This window comes from Haemorhous mexicanus, chromosome 23, assembly GCF_027477595.1.
Source record: "Haemorhous mexicanus isolate bHaeMex1 chromosome 23, bHaeMex1.pri, whole genome shotgun sequence".
Lineage (NCBI taxonomy): Eukaryota > Metazoa > Chordata > Aves > Passeriformes > Fringillidae > Haemorhous > Haemorhous mexicanus.
The window spans coordinates 6,577,229-6,594,726 of NC_082363.1; the positions used below are offsets into that span (position 1 = coordinate 6,577,229).

At 48.8% G+C, this 17,498-nt stretch overlaps 2 protein-coding genes across 4 annotated transcripts; both read left to right on the forward strand.

The window, feature by feature from the left end:
- Positions 1-226: 226 nt before the first annotated feature.
- Positions 227-3,289, forward strand: MRPL20 (mitochondrial ribosomal protein L20). Its single transcript, XM_059866677.1, has 4 exons — positions 227-390; positions 1,390-1,500; positions 1,762-1,839; positions 2,692-3,289. Exons 1-4 carry the CDS (start codon positions 304-306, stop codon positions 2,866-2,868), a joined length of 453 nt encoding a protein of 150 aa, XP_059722660.1. The 5' UTR covers positions 227-303; the 3' UTR covers positions 2,869-3,289.
- Positions 3,290-4,135: 846 nt separating this feature from the next.
- Positions 4,136-15,614, forward strand: CCNL2 (cyclin L2). 3 transcript variants are annotated; one of them, XR_009489299.1, is made up of 12 exons: positions 4,136-4,423; positions 5,241-5,315; positions 5,592-5,701; positions 5,959-6,079; positions 7,200-7,264; positions 10,017-10,116; positions 10,205-10,309; positions 10,521-10,662; positions 11,346-11,463; positions 11,546-11,638; positions 12,736-13,386; positions 14,083-15,614. XR_009489299.1 is itself a non-coding variant. In XM_059866948.1 (11 exons), exons 1-11 carry the CDS (start codon positions 4,160-4,162, stop codon positions 13,112-13,114), a joined length of 1,572 nt encoding a protein of 523 aa, XP_059722931.1. In that variant the 5' UTR covers positions 4,136-4,159; the 3' UTR covers positions 13,115-15,614. The 3 variants fall into 3 exon arrangements, 2 of the variants coding, with proteins under 2 accessions (XP_059722931.1, XP_059722932.1); XM_059866948.1 differs by having other exon boundaries at positions 12,736-15,614; XM_059866949.1 differs by lacking the exons at positions 4,136-4,423; positions 5,241-5,315; positions 5,592-5,701; positions 5,959-6,079 and adding an exon at positions 7,992-8,105 and having other exon boundaries at positions 6,099-7,264; positions 12,736-15,614.
- Positions 15,615-17,498: the final 1,884 nt, after the last annotated feature.

A 17,498-nucleotide genomic window follows, 5' to 3' on the forward strand; every position in this document is an offset into this window, starting at 1 on the left:
GCTCGGGGGCAGGATCAGAGCAAGCAGCGGGGGAAGGTCCGAAGGAAGCTCCGGGAAGGCGCGGGGGCCGGATCAGAGGAAGCAGCGGGGGCAGGCTGAGAGGAAGCTCCGGGAAGGCTCGGAGGCAGGCTGAGAGGAAGCTCCGGGAAGGCTCGGGGGCAGGATCAGAGCAAGCAGCGGGGGAAGGTCTGAAGGAAGCTCCGGGAAGGCTCGGGGGCAGGCTGAGGGAGGGCCGGGCAGGTCGGTGCCGCCCCGGAAGGAAGGCAGGCAGGCAGGCAGGCGGGCAGGAGCCGTGCCGCAGCCATGGTGGTGCTGAGCGCGGCGCGCTGGGTGCGCAGCCGCCTCTCGGATCGCTTCTGGAGGGTGCAGGAGGTGCTCAAGTACGCGCGGGTGAGTGCGGGGTCCCCGCCGCTGTCCCCCCGGCCCCCGGCACTGCCGAGTGCCCCGGGCAGGGTCCCGGAGCCGGCAATGCCCCATCCCTGCGGTGCTGGACGGGTTTGGAGCAGCGGGAGGGGTCCCTGCCCACGGCAGGGCTCGGAGCTCCCTTTCCCACCCGAACCATCCTGTGCCTTTCTCGTGCCATAAAGTGAGCTGTTGCTGGTTGTGTTTCCTCCTTGAGTGTTTTTTCATTTTTTTTTTTTTTTTTTTTGTTTCACTGGGCAAAAAAATTAACCTTATTCTCAAGTGCATTTTGAATTTATTTTTGCGTTTTGGATGTCTGCTGGCGTTCAAGCTGCTGTGCTGAGGCTAGGGAGGAACCTTTCTCAAGGGCATCCTAGGCAGTATGATAAAATTCTTTAAATTACATCTTGCTGTAATACTGAGATGGAAAATTTGAGGGAAGTGAGAATATTTTGGGTTTGCACCAGTTATTCCTGGTGCAGCACTGGCTACATTTTCCTTTGTTGTGTTAGATGGATGCCAGAGAACAATTTATTTTTTTTCTGTTTGATAATTTTTTTTTCTGTTTGATAAAAGTTCCTGCCCCATCCCTGTGTTCATACAGACACAACAGAGGAAGGAGAATAAATATGTGAATTGGGTGAAAGCACTGCCCTTTCCCACAGAACCACAGCCCAAAGCGAGGTCTGGTTTTGCCTCTGCTGAACTGAGATCTTCCCACCCTGCTCCAACTCCTTTGCTTCTGGTTTTCCTCTATAAAAATTATATTCCACATGATATTATATTCCACATGATGTTACATTCCAAATATTTCCACAATAAAAACCAAGGAAAGCACATTTTCATTATGTGCCAGCTGAAGGCTTAGGGGGCGCTTGTGATGGGTTCAGTGATCCTTATCATGGAGAGCTGTGAATGCAAATGAGCTTTATTAGTGTTGCATATTTAAATCTAATTAAGTGAGACCATTCTGGGGTGTTTTTGCAGCATTTTCGTGGCAGGAAGAACCGCTGCTACAAGCTGGCAGTGAGGAGCGTCCGCAGGGCTTTCGTGAAGTCCACCAAGGCCAGGAGGGAGAAGAAGAGATTCCTCAGAGCGGTAAAGAGCAAAATGTTGGGTGGGAGCATCAAAGTGGGAGCAAGGCAGGAGTGAAACAGCTGCTTTTCTTACTCTCAGGGGGTTTCTTTTAAAACAGTGAGTGAAAAGTTGGAGTTTAAAGCAGCATTTTCTTGTGGGTCCCTTCCAGCTCAGGATATTCCATGAAAATGTTGTTTTGAATTAAGTGTGAGCAGACCAGCGTGGCAAAGGGTTTATTTTAAAGTGTTTTATCATGCAGTATATTGATTTTTACACCTTCAGCTCTGGATCACGAGGATTGAAGCAGCTTCCCTCGAACATGGTTTGAAGTACCCAGCCTTCATAAGCAACCTGGTCAAGGTAAGGATGTGGTTTGGAGGATAATTACTTGCTAATTAGAGTGATGAAAGGCTTCAGGAACTAAATTCTGCCCTAAACTATTTCTCTTCCCTTTTATCCTGGTGAACATTGTGGTTCTACTTCATGTTCTGTCCCCAAAACTTAGGAATGAGACTTTAAAAATGCTTTTTTTTGTGGGCATTCAGTGACAGCTGCTTTTCCTTTTACTTCAAGAAATTTAAAAATACAAGGCTTGTGTTAGCAAAAAACCCAAAAATCTAAGAAATCCTTATTCTTTTCACTATAATTGTGATTTGGTGAGCATGGAGAATGGCACCAATTTTCTGCATTGTCCCTTGTTTTTAAAACATGCTGGGAATTTGTTTCAGTTTGGTGATTTTAATTGTTTTTGAGCTGAAACAGATGCCATGGATTCACCTGGAACACGTGGCCTTGAGGCAAAATTAGAGATTTTTCTTCAGTTCTTGGTTTCTACCAGAAAAACTTTAGAGAAAGTCAGGAAATAATTTTTCCATGATGGGTTAATGAGACATCCACGGCCAGGGAGTGTCTGACAGTCTTTAACAGCTCCAAATTGCACAGGGTAAAAAAAATTTAATCTGCTTTAAGACCTCAGGTCTTAAGCCTTAAGAGTGTTTAATCCTGCTTAATGAAGGGTGTTTATATAAACAGTTAAGAGTGTTCATTATATTTAATAAAAGGTGTTCATTATATTTAATACATTTAATTTTATTTAATAATAAAATGTTACCATCTTTAATAAAATCTATTTAAATTAAATACATTTAAAACTAAGCAGTGTTCATTCCTAAAAATCACAGTCCTTACCCAACAATTTTTTCTTGCCTTTAGTCCCAGGTGGAGCTGAACAGGAAAGTTCTGGCTGATTTGGCCATTTATGAGCCAAAGACATTCAAATCCCTGGCAGCTTTAGCCCAGAGGAGGAGACAGGAGGGGTTCCTGGCTGCCCTGGGAGATGGAAAAGAACCAGAGGGGATATTTTCACGAATTGTGCACCACCACTACTGATACCAGAGCCTGTGTGTATGTTTTAGAAGGAGGGATTTGATTGTGAAGCAAACCTGGTGTGAGTGCTGCTGAAATGGAAAATGTGGAACAAATCCTCTGAGGATCGTGTGGGTGTGAAGCTTCTCCTGGATGGATTTTTCCCTGTTAAATTAAAAGCACACTTCAAGGTTAGCAGTCAGGCCATCCAGTGGCTTAATAAAGTTTTTTTGTTTTGTTTTGCCTTTTTTTTTTTTTTTTTTTTTTTTTGGTAACTGCTAGTAGAAAAAAAAACTTAATTTGTGTGGTGAATTCTGAGTGGGGAGAGCACAGCTGGGAGTGGGGGGAAATGTTGACCCTCAGAGGCTCAGAGGTGGAGCCTGGGAGTTAAGGATACACATAGTTTATACTTTTAAAGATTTAATAAAGAGATTTTTACTGAAAACTGCCATAGGGAAATAATTTGTGTTAATTTTGGCATTTCACTGGGAAAATACAGCCAGGGGATGGAGGGAGGGCAGGATGTCGACCCTCACACACAGCCCCTGTGTTAAGGACACATAAGAACTTATAAAGGTAATTTTAAGAACTTTATAAGAACTTATACAGGTAATTTTTTGGTAATTGCTGTGGAGAAACAATTTTTGTGGTGAGTTTTGGCACTGCAGAGCAAAAAACCAGCCCAGAGTGTGAGGGAGATGTCAGCCCTCAGACATTAGCCCCGACAGCCCTCAGGTGAAGGATAAACATACCCTTTTCTACTAAGGACTTAATATTAAACATATTTTTATTGGTAACTGCTACAGGGAAACAATTTCTGCGGTGAAATTCCAGCGCTGCACGGGGAAAACCCAGGCGGGGTGGGGAGCGGCATGTCGGCCCTCACACACGAACCTCGGCGAGCTCCAAGTTAAGGACACACATTGCGTGGTTTTATAGAGAGTTAACAAAGATATTTAACTCGGTGAGCGCATAGTGTGTTTTTTTTAGGGAGTTAACAGAGATATTTCACTCGGTGAGCGCATGGTGGTTTTTTTTAGGGAGTTAACATCTATTTGACTCGGTGAGCGCTGTGTCCCAGCGCCTCACACTCGTCCTGGGGCGGCCCCGGCTCTGAGGGCGCCGCGGCCCCGCCCTGTCCGGATTCCCGGCCGTTGCGTCACCGCGCCGCGCGCGCCCCGGGCGGCGTCCTGCGTCACGGCCCCTCAGCCAATCAGCGGCCGCGGTCCTGCCGCGCTCCGCCAATTGGCGTCGGGCGGTTGCGGGGGGGGGAAGGAGACGGAGCGCGGAGCCAGCGAGGCGGCGGCGGCACAAAATGGCGGCGGCAGGCGGCGGCCCCGTGGGCCCTCAGGCGGCCGGCGCGGCTCCCGCCCCGGTACCGGGTCCCGGCGCGGTGCTGATCGGCGACCGGCTGTATTCGGGCGTGCTGATTACGCTGGAGAACTGCCTGCTGCCCGAGCACACGCTGCGCTTCACGCCGTCCATGAGCAGCGGCCTAGACCCCGACACCGAGACCGAGCTGCGCGTCACCGGCTGCGAGCTCATCCAGGCGGCCGGGATCCTGCTGCGGCTGCCTCAGGTGGGGCTGGGCACGGGCAGGGATGGGGCCAGGACGTAACAGGGCTAGGCTGGGCTCTTCTTTGTGCGATTTTCCGGTTCCCGGCCGGGCAGGCCCCGGGGCCGCCCCGCAGTTACCGGCCGGGCAGGCCGCGGGGCCGCCCGGTGTGCGGGGCTCGTTCGGGGCCTCCCGGTGTTCGGGGGTCGTTCCGGGCCTTCCCGGGCCGCTGGCTGCCGGAAGCGGGTGATGTCAGCGCCTTCCTCCGCCGCCCCCGCGGCAGGATTGTGCAAAGGCGGATTTCCTAAGGCTCCTCTGCAGCCGTGGTGACCTCGGCGAGGTTTTTGTTTCCACGGAGAATTTCAGCCCAAAAAACAGCCTCGTTGCTCTCTGAGCCTAAAACTTTCCAGGCTACCTTAGCATATTCAAATGTATGCAAATCATGACGCGATTAGAGTGCTCCTCACTTTCCACGCCCAAAAAGCAAATATTTTTCTGACGTACTTTCATAACTTTGAATTTTATTGGAATTTTTGATTTTTCTTGTTGTTTATTTTTAATTTAATAACTTAAAACGTATTTTCACATTTTTTATAAAAGAAAATTGGGATTTGGTGTTTGTATTTGACTTGTAGGCAATATTTAAAATGTCGATAACATTTTGGCCAACTTAATTAATAACATTTTGGCCAACTTAATTACTTTAGCAATTCTAGTTTTCTTTAGATTCCATTAACTTTCCTCCTATGCTTAGTTAATCTTCTGGGTCTTAAATCTGTTAAAATTTCTCTTTGGAATTGGTAGTTTTGTTCATGGCTGTTGTGATTATCTCTCTCTTTAGGTGGCTATGGCTACAGGCCAGGTGTTATTCCAGCGTTTCTTTTATACCAAGTCTTTTGTGAAGCATTCCATGGAGGTAAGAAGGCATTAAATGACATTTGTTGCCATATTTATCTTCTGATCTCTCTTGGCAAGTTGTTGTCTGAGGTGTGATCAATGTTAGGAACTAGTCTGGACTTTATAGTTATTGAGAAACATGATTTTACAAAGCAATTTATAGTGATTTTTGTCAAATATTTGATATTTTCTTGGTTTTTTCCCCTCATTATGCATCTTTAAGCTGTTGTAGGAGCTCAGTTCCTGAACTGGAAATGAAATATAGAAAATATTCTATTTTATGCTCGTTTTTCAGCATGTTTCCATGGCCTGTGTCCATCTGGCATCCAAAATTGAGGAAGCCCCCAGACGCATCCGGGACGTGATCAATGTGTTCCATCGCCTCAGACACCTGAGGGAGAAAAAGTAAGCTGAGAATTCAGAATTTTCTGAACTACCTGTGCTGTGTTTAAATGATCAAACTTCACAACAGCATCATTCCCTGTTTCATAAATCAGGGAATATTTCAGAGGGATCTCATGAAGTGAGCTGACCTGTTTTAATTAATCAATATTTTTGGTGTTATAAATAATGATTTTTTTTATTGTTATTTTGACACAAGTCAACCTGAGTTTCCTTAAGGGTTAAGGTGATCATCTTGTGAGTTTGACCTTGTCTTGCAGAAAACCAGTGCCTCTAATATTGGATCAAGAATATGTGAACTTGAAGAATCAAATAATTAAGGCAGAAAGAAGAGTGTTGAAGGAGTTGGGATTTTGTGTTCACGTGAAGCACCCTCATAAGGTTGGTACTTTATAAATTCACTACATAACCAAGGTTTTGTGTTCTGTAAAGCTTTGAGGAGGCTGCCTGGAAGCTCTGTGGACTGCACATGATGATCAGTGAACTCAGTGAGATTAGTTTCTTACCATCCTGATGTTTTCTTTCTCATTTAAGAGACTCTTACTAATTGGTCTCGTATCACTGCTGAGTGACGGCGAGGTGGATGCAGGTGCTCAGTATTCCTGGAAGGCAGATTGGATCAGTAGGTAGCTTTGGTGGTAGCAAACATCACCTCAACTTAGATCCCCCAAGCAGGGAGGAGTTTGGAGGCCTGGGCTTGTCGTGGTCACTCCTGCTGGGAACGTGCTGAGGTATTATTAAAGGTCTGTGAGCCAGTTAGGAGTGTGCTAAAACCACGCTCAGGCTCGGCTAGAACTGAGGCAAGGCTCAAGATAAAAGTAACAAGTGTCTGAGTGGATGATACTTGAAAGATACAATTGCCTCAAATATTTAAATTGTGCCTTAGCTGGGAAAAGAACTTTTATTTCTGTGCCAGCACAACTGGGGATCTTGCTCCTTTCTGCTCTAAAAAACTCCTGTCCAGAGCTGCCTTTTTGGGCTTCTTGACATTCACAATTTCCTTTTGTCACCCACCCCCGAGGGCAGCTGTTCATGGGGTGAATCCTGCCATTATCCTTCCTCTCTGCAGCCTTGTTTTCCTTCCAAGCCAGAGGAAAACCCCTCAGAGCTGAGCAAACCATGGCACGCTGTTAGGGCTGTTCTCTGCAAGCACTGCCAGCTTCCCTCTCTGCTGATTGCACTCAGCAGCTCTTTCTCCCCAGGCTGCAGCTAAAAAAGGATTTGTGAGGTTTGTAGGAGAACCAGATCAATCCACAAAATAAATCCCTCAATGAAAATCCATCCCCAAAATCCCTAAACCAAACCCAGGTGGAGACAAGGCCTGCCCGAGTAGCAGGACAGAAGGGCTCGGTGTGGATAAACACTGGGGATGGTGCAAACACTTCTTGTGGAGTGTTTTAGGCCTTGAAAGAGGATCACAGATGCCTCATGGATGTCCCTCTGAAATAAGCAGGTGGCTCTCCAGATGCTGGTTAATAACTCAATGACCCATATCTTCCAGATAATCGTTATGTACCTTCAGGTATTAGAATGTGAACGTAACCAACACCTGGTCCAGACCTCATGGTAAGTTGATTTTCCTTGTTCTAAGAGACCAGAAGGGGCAGTAGCAGAAATATGTCACTTGAGGCACTGGGCAGCATTGCTCAGCAGTGCTTGGGGCCACCCCAGACAGCTCCACTGTCCTTGGTGTGCCCCAAACTACTTCCCAAATGTTGAGCGGCCTCTTAAGTTCGAGGCAGTGTTTTTATGGTAAGGTAGCTTTCCACCCTGACTCCTCACTTCCCTCCTCTCTGCTCTCACTTTCCAGCTGAAGGGGAAAGGTTGGGTGGGTTTAGAGTTGTTCCCTTGGGGTTTTCTTCAGGGAGAGCTTGGGTGTAATTCAAGTTTGTTCCCAGTGCTGGGAAATGGCTTTTCGCAGGGCCTGAGTTTGATTTCAGGTGTATCTAAACCTCAGCACAGATAAATTCCTTTTATCTATGTGGATAATGCAAGATGTCAGTTTCTAAGACTGCATAGATGGATAGGCTGGATTCATATTTGCCAAGAAATGTTCTCTGCCTTATTGCTCTCATTTAATAAATATTTGCTCGGGGGGTGGGAAGCTTCTGTAAAATTCCACGTCCTAGACTTTACCAAATAATGCTTTTTTAACAATACCAATGGTCTAAAAAAAAAAACCACCTTTAGTGAATCCAAAGACCATATTTCTGCTGACTGAACTGTCTGGTACTGTGAGCTGTGTGTAGAGAACCAGTTTTGACTTTTCTTTTCTGTACTCTTTTGATCAAAGGGTAGCCTCTGAGGGTAAGTGACTAAGACTTCTCCTCTGCTGCCCATGGTGCAGGGATAGCTGCCGTCTTCAGTCAACCCAAAGCTCTCCAAAGAGAAGGCTGGCTCTAGACAGGTGGTATATACATGATAGTAGAGTAACTGGCCAACTGCTTCTTGTGCTTCTATTTTCATTTTTTTATTTTGATTGTTTGTATATTTGATAACCTGAGCGTTGAAGTTCTGAATTTTTTTTTTTTTTTAATGTTCTATTTCTCTTAACTGTGATAATGTGGTGTGTTTCTTATATGATAAAGTGAATTAAGGTGGGGTTTAACTCTTTAAAAGGGATGAATTAACAACAAAAAAAGAATAGTTTGAAAGATACAATGTTTAAATGAAAAAAAATAGTACATGTGTGAAGCTTGGAGAAAAAAATGTGATATTTAGAGACACTTCCCAGAGCATTGCATGGAGCATTGGATGGGAGTTCTGGACTGCCAGGAATCTGCTGGTTGTGGAAGGAAGAGAGGGGAGGGAGGGAGGGAATCACCCCAGCTGGGAGAGGGGTCAGGTGATACAATAACACATCTGTGTGCTCCTGTTTGTTGCTTCCAGTACTCGAAAACTGGTGGGTATCCAGTATAACTGGTTCTTGAAATGTGCATTTTTACAACATGACCTTTTTCTTAAGCTATTGTGACAAGGATTCATTTCCTCCTGTGTCTGACTGAGCCCACAGGGAAGAGGGGCAGAGGCCAAACTTGGAAGCTGGCACGATTCTCAATTTGGCAAGTCAGGAAAAAAAGCTTTGTCCTTCCAGATGTTCAAAGCCAACCTTTCCTTTGTCACTCCTTTGGCCAAAAGCTCTGTGCTCTCTTTGTAGTGGGATGAGAGCAGGTTTAGAAGTTCCTTCCTCCCAGAAAGATGAGCTGATGCTCAGTGTTGCTTTTTTGGGGGCAGCAGTTGCTGTTTGTGTGAACAAGAGCTGGGCCAGGTGGGAGTTGGGAATTCCTGGGGCTGCAATCCTCCTCTCTGTCCTTGGAACCCCTGCAGGTGCCTGGCCTGTGGTCTCTGCTCTGGACACCTTGGGGTCACTGAATCCTTGTATACTGGGTACCCACATGGTCAATTATTATTTAAAGTATTCTTTGAAGGACTTTGATTATGTCTGGTTTTAGTTTTTTCTCATCTGATATTTTATTGACATATGTGCTCTCAAGTCTAGATCTTCTAAAGCACATCAGCTGACAGATTCACAGGAATTTGCTTTGTGTGTTTAAGATTTAACAACATATCATGCTTAATTGTACTGACTGGAATATGTGCAATATTTTACAGTTTTCTCATTCTGTGAATATTCATTTTAAGCAACCTTACTGAAATGGGACAATTTGGAAACCTTATTTCATGTGCCAAAGAGGAGATCTGCCTGAATTCTGACTGTTCTCCTGAACTGATGTTCCCAAACACCCTGATTTCTCCTATGGCTGACTTTTTGCATCAAAAAGAATTCTGTTCTGGATGGAAATGGACCCTTAAACCCCACTGGAAGTTGACCTGTGCTGAAGAGGACTGCATTTCATGGGAGAACTGCTCCAGGAGCTGCAGCTTTTGCCAGACACCTGGTTCTGCCCTATTGCAGGGGGACATGTGAACCTAAAATTCTATAACTTGAGTATTTCTGAGCACACTGTATGTTGTCTTGATGAAAATAACTTGTTTATTGCATGAGAGCAGGCCAGTAGAGATCCAGCAGCAAAAGTGAAGTTAAAATTGGTTCTCTTCTCACCACTGAATTTTCAGCAGTCAGACTTTGTCACACGTCCCTCCCCTTGAGGGATTTAATTTAGTTATTTCTTTTATTTTTCTTTTAGTAAAATCATTCAGCTTCTCTTTAGATTTACAGGAATATAATGTTGAAGTCTAGTAACTGAATGCAGAAAGAAATAGCCCTTGTAGAAGTAAAACCAAATCAAAAACCCCAAAAAAAGAGCCCCAAAGAGCTTTGCAGTGCCCTGCAACCTCCTGCTCTCCTGTTTTTCAGGAACTACATGAACGACAGCCTGAGAACAGATGTCTTTGTGAGGTTCCAGCCAGAAAGCATTGCCTGTGCCTGCATTTACCTGGCAGCCAGGACACTGGAGGTGAGCCACACTTGGATGGATTTGGGGTTTTTTTCAAGGCCTTTTAACAGGAGGAGAAATCTCAGCTTTGTCTCTCTCTCCCTTTCAGATCCCTCTTCCAAATCGCCCACATTGGTTTTTACTGTTTGGAGCAACCGAGGAAGAAATTCAAGAAATCTGCTTAAAAATCTTGCAGCTCTACACGAGGAAAAAGGTTTGGTTCTTTTTCATGTTGGGAGCCCTCAGTGGAGGCTGCAGCTCAGAGCAGGAGTTGGAAAATTTGAGCCTGTTCAAAACCACAGCTGCAAGCCTGGAAGTGAACAAAGAGCAGTCACTGTCTGGGACTCCTTGGGTTTTCATTCCCCTCCCTGGGAGTGGGTAACCAGGAAATTGAGCTCTCACAAGCAGTGCTCCTGTGTTCACAGGTGGATTTATCTGATCTGGAAAGTAAAATAGAAAAGAAGAAATTGGCTATTGAAGAGGCAAAAGCACAAGCTAAAGGTCTGGTACCTGAGGGAGTTCCAAGCTTGGATAACACATCGGGATTTTCCCCCATCCCAAAAAATGGTAAACAGTGGATAACTCATTTTGAATAACTCTTTCACGTCTTTCATGTATATTTACCCTTTTGGGAAGCTTTTACAAGTGTGGTTTGGAGTTTGTTGGGGATTTTTATTTTTTTTCAGATGGCTTCTAGCACTACTCAACTGGCAGGGTTTGAATAGCATTGTAACTTTGTGATTTCTTGAATCAGATAAAAGCTACAATCAAATTAGTCTGAAATTAAGACTAGTTTAAACCCATATAGGCCAGGGGCTTGCTTTTATGTGGATTTGGCAATAAACCCAAATCCTGAAGCAATACTGAAGCAGAGATGCTCTGGCAGGGATAACGTTTTGGGATGTTGGGTGAGGAATTTGCTGGTTAAAGTTTCCAGTCTGGTGCAGTCTCACCTAGAAGACAACAATCACCATCTTCCTCCCCAGTTTACCTTTCAAACACGAATATCTGGCAATGAAAGGAGGGTGGTTTTCTGCCTTTTCTTGCAGTGGCTTCAAGACTTTGGCAGAAAGGTTTCAGATGAATTTCTGCCTCCTGTGAACTTGTTGAGATCTGCTTGTGGGTGTCTGTGTGTGCACACGTGTGCAAAGCCCAGCTGTGCAGCTCTGCTTGGTGCAGACTTGGGGCGAGGGGAGCCTCAAATCCTTTCAGATACTTTCCAAAAAGGTAACAAAGGCTTCTTCTTGCAGAGTCTCCAAAAGAGGTGAAAGGAAATAAACCCTCACCCCTACCTGTGCAGGCCATGAAGAATGCTAAAAGGAAAACAGAGGCAGCCAAGAGACCCAGCTCCAACAGCCCAGTAAATGGGTAAGGCTTTAGAAGGAAGCTGCTGATTTTTATCCCATGAGTACCCCAAACAAAATAACTGAGTGTTCTTTGTCTGTGGCAGTGTCCAGAAAGGAAGAGAGAGCAGGAGTCGAAGTGGAAGCAGAGATCAGAGTTACTCCAGGTCCCCATCGAGGTCTGCATCCCCCAAGCACAGGTAGGGTGGGCTCCCAGCTCCTCCAGGCTCATTTCCCAGGGCCAGCTTTGATAATTGATCACCAGCAGGCTGAGGGGAGCAGCAGTGTGTGCTGCACAGTCCAGCTGTGGGTTCCTAAAAATCAGTGGTTTTACTGTAGCCAGATGGAAGTTGAGGACACAGGATGAATTCTCAGGGGAGAACAGCAAAATACAGAGGGATGTTCTGAAAATCCCAAATGCAGAAGGGTAGTTTTCAAATTTACAAAGCAGAATGGTGGTCTTAAAATTCAAAGTGCAGAATGGTGGTCTTAAAATTCAAAATGCAGAAGGCGTGGTCTTAAAATTCAAAATACAGAGGGATGTTCTTAAAATCCCAAATGCAGAAGGGTAGTGTTCAAATTTACAACGCAGAAGGAAGGTCTTAAAATTTGAAAGTATAGAAGAACATCCTTAAAATTCAAAGTACAGTGGGATGGTCTTAAAATTCAAAATGCAGAAGGGTGGTCTTGAAATTCAGAGTACAGCAGGACGTTCCTGAAATTCAGAGTACAGCAGGACGTTCCTAAAATTCAGAGTACAGCAGGATGTTCTTCAAATTCAAGGGAATAGCAAAATGAGGAAGGATGTTCTTCAAATTCAAAATGAGGAAGTGTCACCGACATGTTCTATGAAAAATCCTTTCCTTAGGATTTTTTCCTCCTGAGTTGCTGAGAAGCCTCAGGAACAAACTGTAATCAATTCTTTGCTGCTGTGGGATGCAGCAGGTGGATCTGGGGTTGGTCTCACCTGGTTGTTTCTAATCAATGGCCAATCCCAGTCCAGCTGTCCAGACTGTCTCAATCAGAGACAAACCTTTGTTATCATTCCTTTTCTATTCTTAGGATGTCAGCAGAAGGCTGGCTTTCTTCTATCCTTTTAGTATAGTTTTTAATATAATATCTATCATAAAATAATAAATCAGCCTTCTGAACATGGAGTCAACATTCTCATCTCTTCCCTCATCCTGAGACCCCTGTGATCACTGTCACAAGGAGGAAGGGTCACAAGCAAACAGCCCAATCCAGACTGAATTGTTCAGATTGAAGAAAACCACGTTTGCTGTCCTTTCCCTTGCAGGAAGAGCGAGAGCTACTCCACGTCCAGCGGCTCCAAGTCGCAGAGCCGCTCGCGGAGCCGCAGCGATTCCCCTCCCCGGCAGTTCAACCACGGCTCCGCCTACAAGGGCTCCAAGGGCCGCGCCTACAAGAAATCCAAGGAGTGCAGCAAGTACCAGGGGGGGCCCAAGGCCCGCAGGTCCCGCTCGCGCAGCTCCTCCCGCTCGCGCAGCCGCTCCCGCGAGCGCCCCGAGCACAAGTACAAGAAGAAGAGCCACTACTACCGCAACCACCGGCACGAGCGCTCGCGCTCCTACGAGCGCGCCGGGCACCGCTACGACAGGGACAGGGACAGGGACAGGGACAGGGAGCACCCCGGGCACAGCCGGCACCGCCGGTGAGAGGCCCTGCTCCCCGGGGGTCCTGCTGGGGCTGCTGGGGCTGCTCCCCGGGGGGTTCCTGCCCAGGGCTGCTCCTCGGGGCATCCCTGCTGGGGCTGCTCCTCGGGGGGTTCCTGCCCAGGGCTGCTCCCCGGGGGGTTCCAGCTGGGGCTGCTCCCCGGGGGGTTCCAGCTGGGGCTGATTCCTGAGGGGTTCCTGCTGGGGCTGCTCCCTGAGGGGTTCCTGCTGGGGCTGCTCCTCAGGGGGTTCCTGCTGGGGCTGCTCCCTGAGGGGTTCCTGCTGGGGCTGCTCCTCAGGGGGTTCCTGCCCAGGGCTGCTCCTCAGGGGGTTCCTGCTGGGGCTGATTCCTGAGGGGATTTCTGCCCAGGGCTGCTCCTCGGGGGATCCCTGCTGGGGCTGATTCCTAAAGGAATTCCTTCCCGGGGCTGCTCCCCGGGGGATCCCTGCTGGGGCTGATTCCTAAAGGAATTCCTTCCTGGGGCTGCTCCCCGGGGGATCCCTGCTGGGGCTGATTCCTAAAGGAATTCCTGCCCAGGGCTGCTCCCTGGTGATCCCTGCTGGGGCTGCTCCTCAGGGGGTTCCTGCTGGGGCCTGCTGGGGCTGCTCCTCGGGGGGTTCCAGCTGGGGCTGATTCCTGAGGGAATTCCTGCTGGGGCTGCTCCTCGGGGGGTTCCAGCTGGGGCTGCTCCTGGTGAGCCCTGCTGGGGCTAATTCCTAAAGGAATTCCTGCCCAGGGCTGCTCCCTAGTGAGCCCTGCTGGGGCTGCTCCTCGGGGGGTTCCTGCTGGGGCTGATTCCTAAAGGAATTCCTGCTGGGGCTGCTCTTCGGGGGGGGTTCCTGCTGGGGCTGATTCCTGAGGGGATTCCTTCCCGGGGCTGCTCCCCGGGGGATTCCTTCTGGGGCTGCTCCTGGTGAGCCCCTCTGGGGCTGCTCCTTGGGGGGTTCCTGCTGGGGCTGCTCCCTGAGAGGATTCCTGCTGGGGCTGCTCCTGGTGAGCCCTGCCGGGGCTGCTTCCCAAGGAGATTCCTGCCCAGGGCTGCTCCCAGGAGGTTCCTGCTGGTGACCCCCAGGGCTGCTCCTGGGGGGATTCCTGCTGGGACTAATTCCTGAGGGAATTCCTGCCCAGGGTTGCTCCCAGGGGAATTCCTGCTGGTGAGCCCTGCTGGGGCTGCTTCCCGTGGAGAATTCCTGCTGGTGAGCCCTGCTGGGGCTGCTCCCAGGGGTATTCCTGCTGGTGAGCCCTGCTGGGGCTGCTTCCCGTGGAGAATTCCTGCTGGTGAGCCCACTGAGCTGCTTCCATGGGAAATTCCTGCTGGAAGCCCCAGGGCTGCTTCCTGAGGGAATTCCCTCTGGAGAGCTGGGGTGCTTCCTGAGGGAATTCCCTCTGGAGAGCTGGGGTGCTTCCTGAGGGAATTCCCTCTGGAGAGCTGGGGTGCTTCCTGAGGGAATTCCCTCTGGAACCCCAGGCCCAGAGCTGGGGACTGCTTCCCCAGGGAATGCCCACCAGGGCTGCTTTCTGAGGGATTTCCCTCCAGCACCCCAGTTGTTGGGAATTCCCTCAGGAATTCCCTCTGGCACCACTGGTGAGCCAGGGCTGATTCCCTCTGCCAGCAGAGCTCGTTCCCCGTGGCTTGTGCAGGGTTCATCTGGCTGCTGAGCCAGCCCTGGCCTGAGGCAGCAGTTTGTGCCCATCCCTGGACCCTCAGGAGAGACTGGCAGGCTGGGAGGTGCTGTCAGGAGCGCCCCGGGCCGGGGTGTCACTGTCCCCCTCCCTTGGGAGCGCCCGTCCTGCTCCTCAGGGTTTCCATCCCCACTGCAGTGCTGGGCACTTGCAGCCCCTCCTTGGGTGCTGTGCCCAGCAGCTCTTCCCTGTGGGGCTGGAGAGCTGCTCAGCCCCCCAGGAGTGGTTTGGTGCTAACAATGCCCTCTTCTCATGCTGGCCTGGTGATGTTGTACAGGTGGGAGGTGACTTTTTTTAGCCCTGTTGCCTATATTAGGTTCTCTGTGTAAATATATTTTGCAGTGTTACAGTACAGTATGGGAAAATGGCCTTCCTAGCCTTTACACTTTACCCACAATGTAAATAAGCATTTGTTTAATACAGGTAAAGATATATACAGAAAATTCAAAACTTGAATTCTATCAGAAAAAAAAAAAAGAAAAAAGAAAAAAAAAAGACTTGTGTAGAAAATTCTGATAAATGTGAAAGTATTTAGCTCTGTGCATTGAGAGTAGTATATTTTTATCTGTGCAATGCTGTGTGCAGGCCACCAGCTCAGAAGACATTTCCTATATATCCATTTGAGGTGGTTGAAAGTTCTTGACTCAGGATCTTTGACACTGAAGAATTGGTAGTTTGTCAGTCTGCATGCTTGATGAACAGAGCAATTAACCCCCAATTAGCAGAGCCCACAGCCCAGCAGTATCAGTTCTAGTGGTATATCTGAGCTGTTACTCTCATGCTCCCTAATTTCATTAAAGTATTTGATTTTCTATTACATTCCCTGGAGTTTCTGATGAGCTGCACCACTTGTGCCTACTCCTAAGGAAAGAAATTGCTGCAAAAGGAAGAGATTTTTAAACTGGAATAGATTCAAACTGGGAATTCAATCCCCATTTCCTTAAAGGCAGGAATTTTGGGCACCAAAATCCACCACCAGTCCACAAAGATTGAGGTGGAAAGTGCATTTCTCTGACTCGAGGAGCAGCTGGCAGGTCCCAGCTGGGGTTCCTGAGCTGTGTTTGCTCTGGGCCTCCTCACCTGGACCAGGAGGAAGAGCTGGGCTTGAGGAGATGCCATCCCCTGGGCTTTGTGCCACTTCTTGGGGGCTGGGAAGGTTGGGGTGGCTGAACATCTGGGGTGGGGTTGGGACTGTGGGGTGAACATCTGGGGTGGGGTTGGGACTGTGGGGTGAACATCTGGGGTGGGCTTGCTGGGACATTGGGGTGAACATCTGGGGTGGGCTTGCTGGGACATTGGGGGTGAACATCTGGGGTGGGTTTGGGACACTGGGGGTGACCATCTGGGGTGGGTTTGTGGGACATTGGGGGTGAACATCTGGGGTGGGGTTGGGACTTTGGGGTGAACATCTGGGGTGGGTTTGGGACATTGGGGTGAACATCTGGGGTGGGGTTGGGACTTTGGGGTGAACATCTGGGGTGGGTTTGTGGGACATTGGGGGTGAACATCTGGGGTGGGTTTGGGACTTTGGGGGTGAACATCTGGGGTGGGTTTGTTGGGACTTTGGGGTGAACATCTGGGGTGGGTTTGTTGGGACTTTGGGGTGAACATCTGGGGTGGGTTTGGGACATAAGGGTGAACATCTGGGGTGGGTTTGTTGGGACTTTGGGGTGAACATCTGGGGTGGGTTTGTGGGACATTGGGGGTGAACATCTGGGGTGGGGTTGTGGGACATTGGGGTGAACATCTGGGGTGGGTTTGTGGGACATTGGGGGTGAACATCTGGGGTGGGGTTGGGACATTGGGGGTGAACATCTGGGTGGGTCTGCTGGGACTTTGGGGGTGAACATCTGGGTGGGTTTGCTGGGACTTGAGGTGAACATCTGGGGTGGGTTTGTTGGGACTTTGGGGTGAACATCTGGGGTGGGGTTGGGACATTGGGGTGAACATCTGGGTGCGTTTGCTGGGACTTTGGGGTGAACATCTGGGGTGGGTTTGCTGGGACATTGGAGGATGAAAATGTTGGGGTGGCTGAACATCTGGGGTGGGTTTGTGGAACATTGGGGGTGAACATCTGGGGTGGGTTTGTGGGACATTGGGGATGAACATCTGTGCAGGGTTTGCTGGGGCCCTGAGGCAGTCAGTGCTGCTGCTGCTGAGCAGGGCAGGCTCCCGTGGCTGGAGCTGGCAGAATTCACCTGAGGAACAAAGGCCCACGTGCACCTGAGCGTGTCAACAGCTCTCAGGCCTTCAGGTGAGTTGTGGCTGTGTTTTCTCCACCTCTGGTGGCTCCCCCGAGGCTCTCAGGGATCAGAAGCTCCCTCAGGTTGGTCTCTGATGTGGTTTTGGTGCAATTCCTCCTGCTCTGGGGTGTTCTGCTTTGAAGGGACAGCACTGAAACCTGACTGGTGAAGGCACTGCAGGCTTGGCCAGCTGCTGGTGCACATTCCTCAGATAAATCCCACCTGCTCTGGCCCCCCACCCATCCTTCCTGGGCCATCATCCTGCATGTTTTCCCAAAACTGGCTCCCCCAGCAGTAAATTCAGTGTCAGAGCTGCCGTTGTGGCAGCAGAGTCCCAGCCACCAAAGCTTTCCCAGGTGAGAGCCCAAAGGATCATTTCCCAGGGGTTGCCAATCCCAGCTGTGCCAACATCCCAAGCACCACGAGGTCACTAAGCAGTTTTAGGCTTGATGGGGATTTA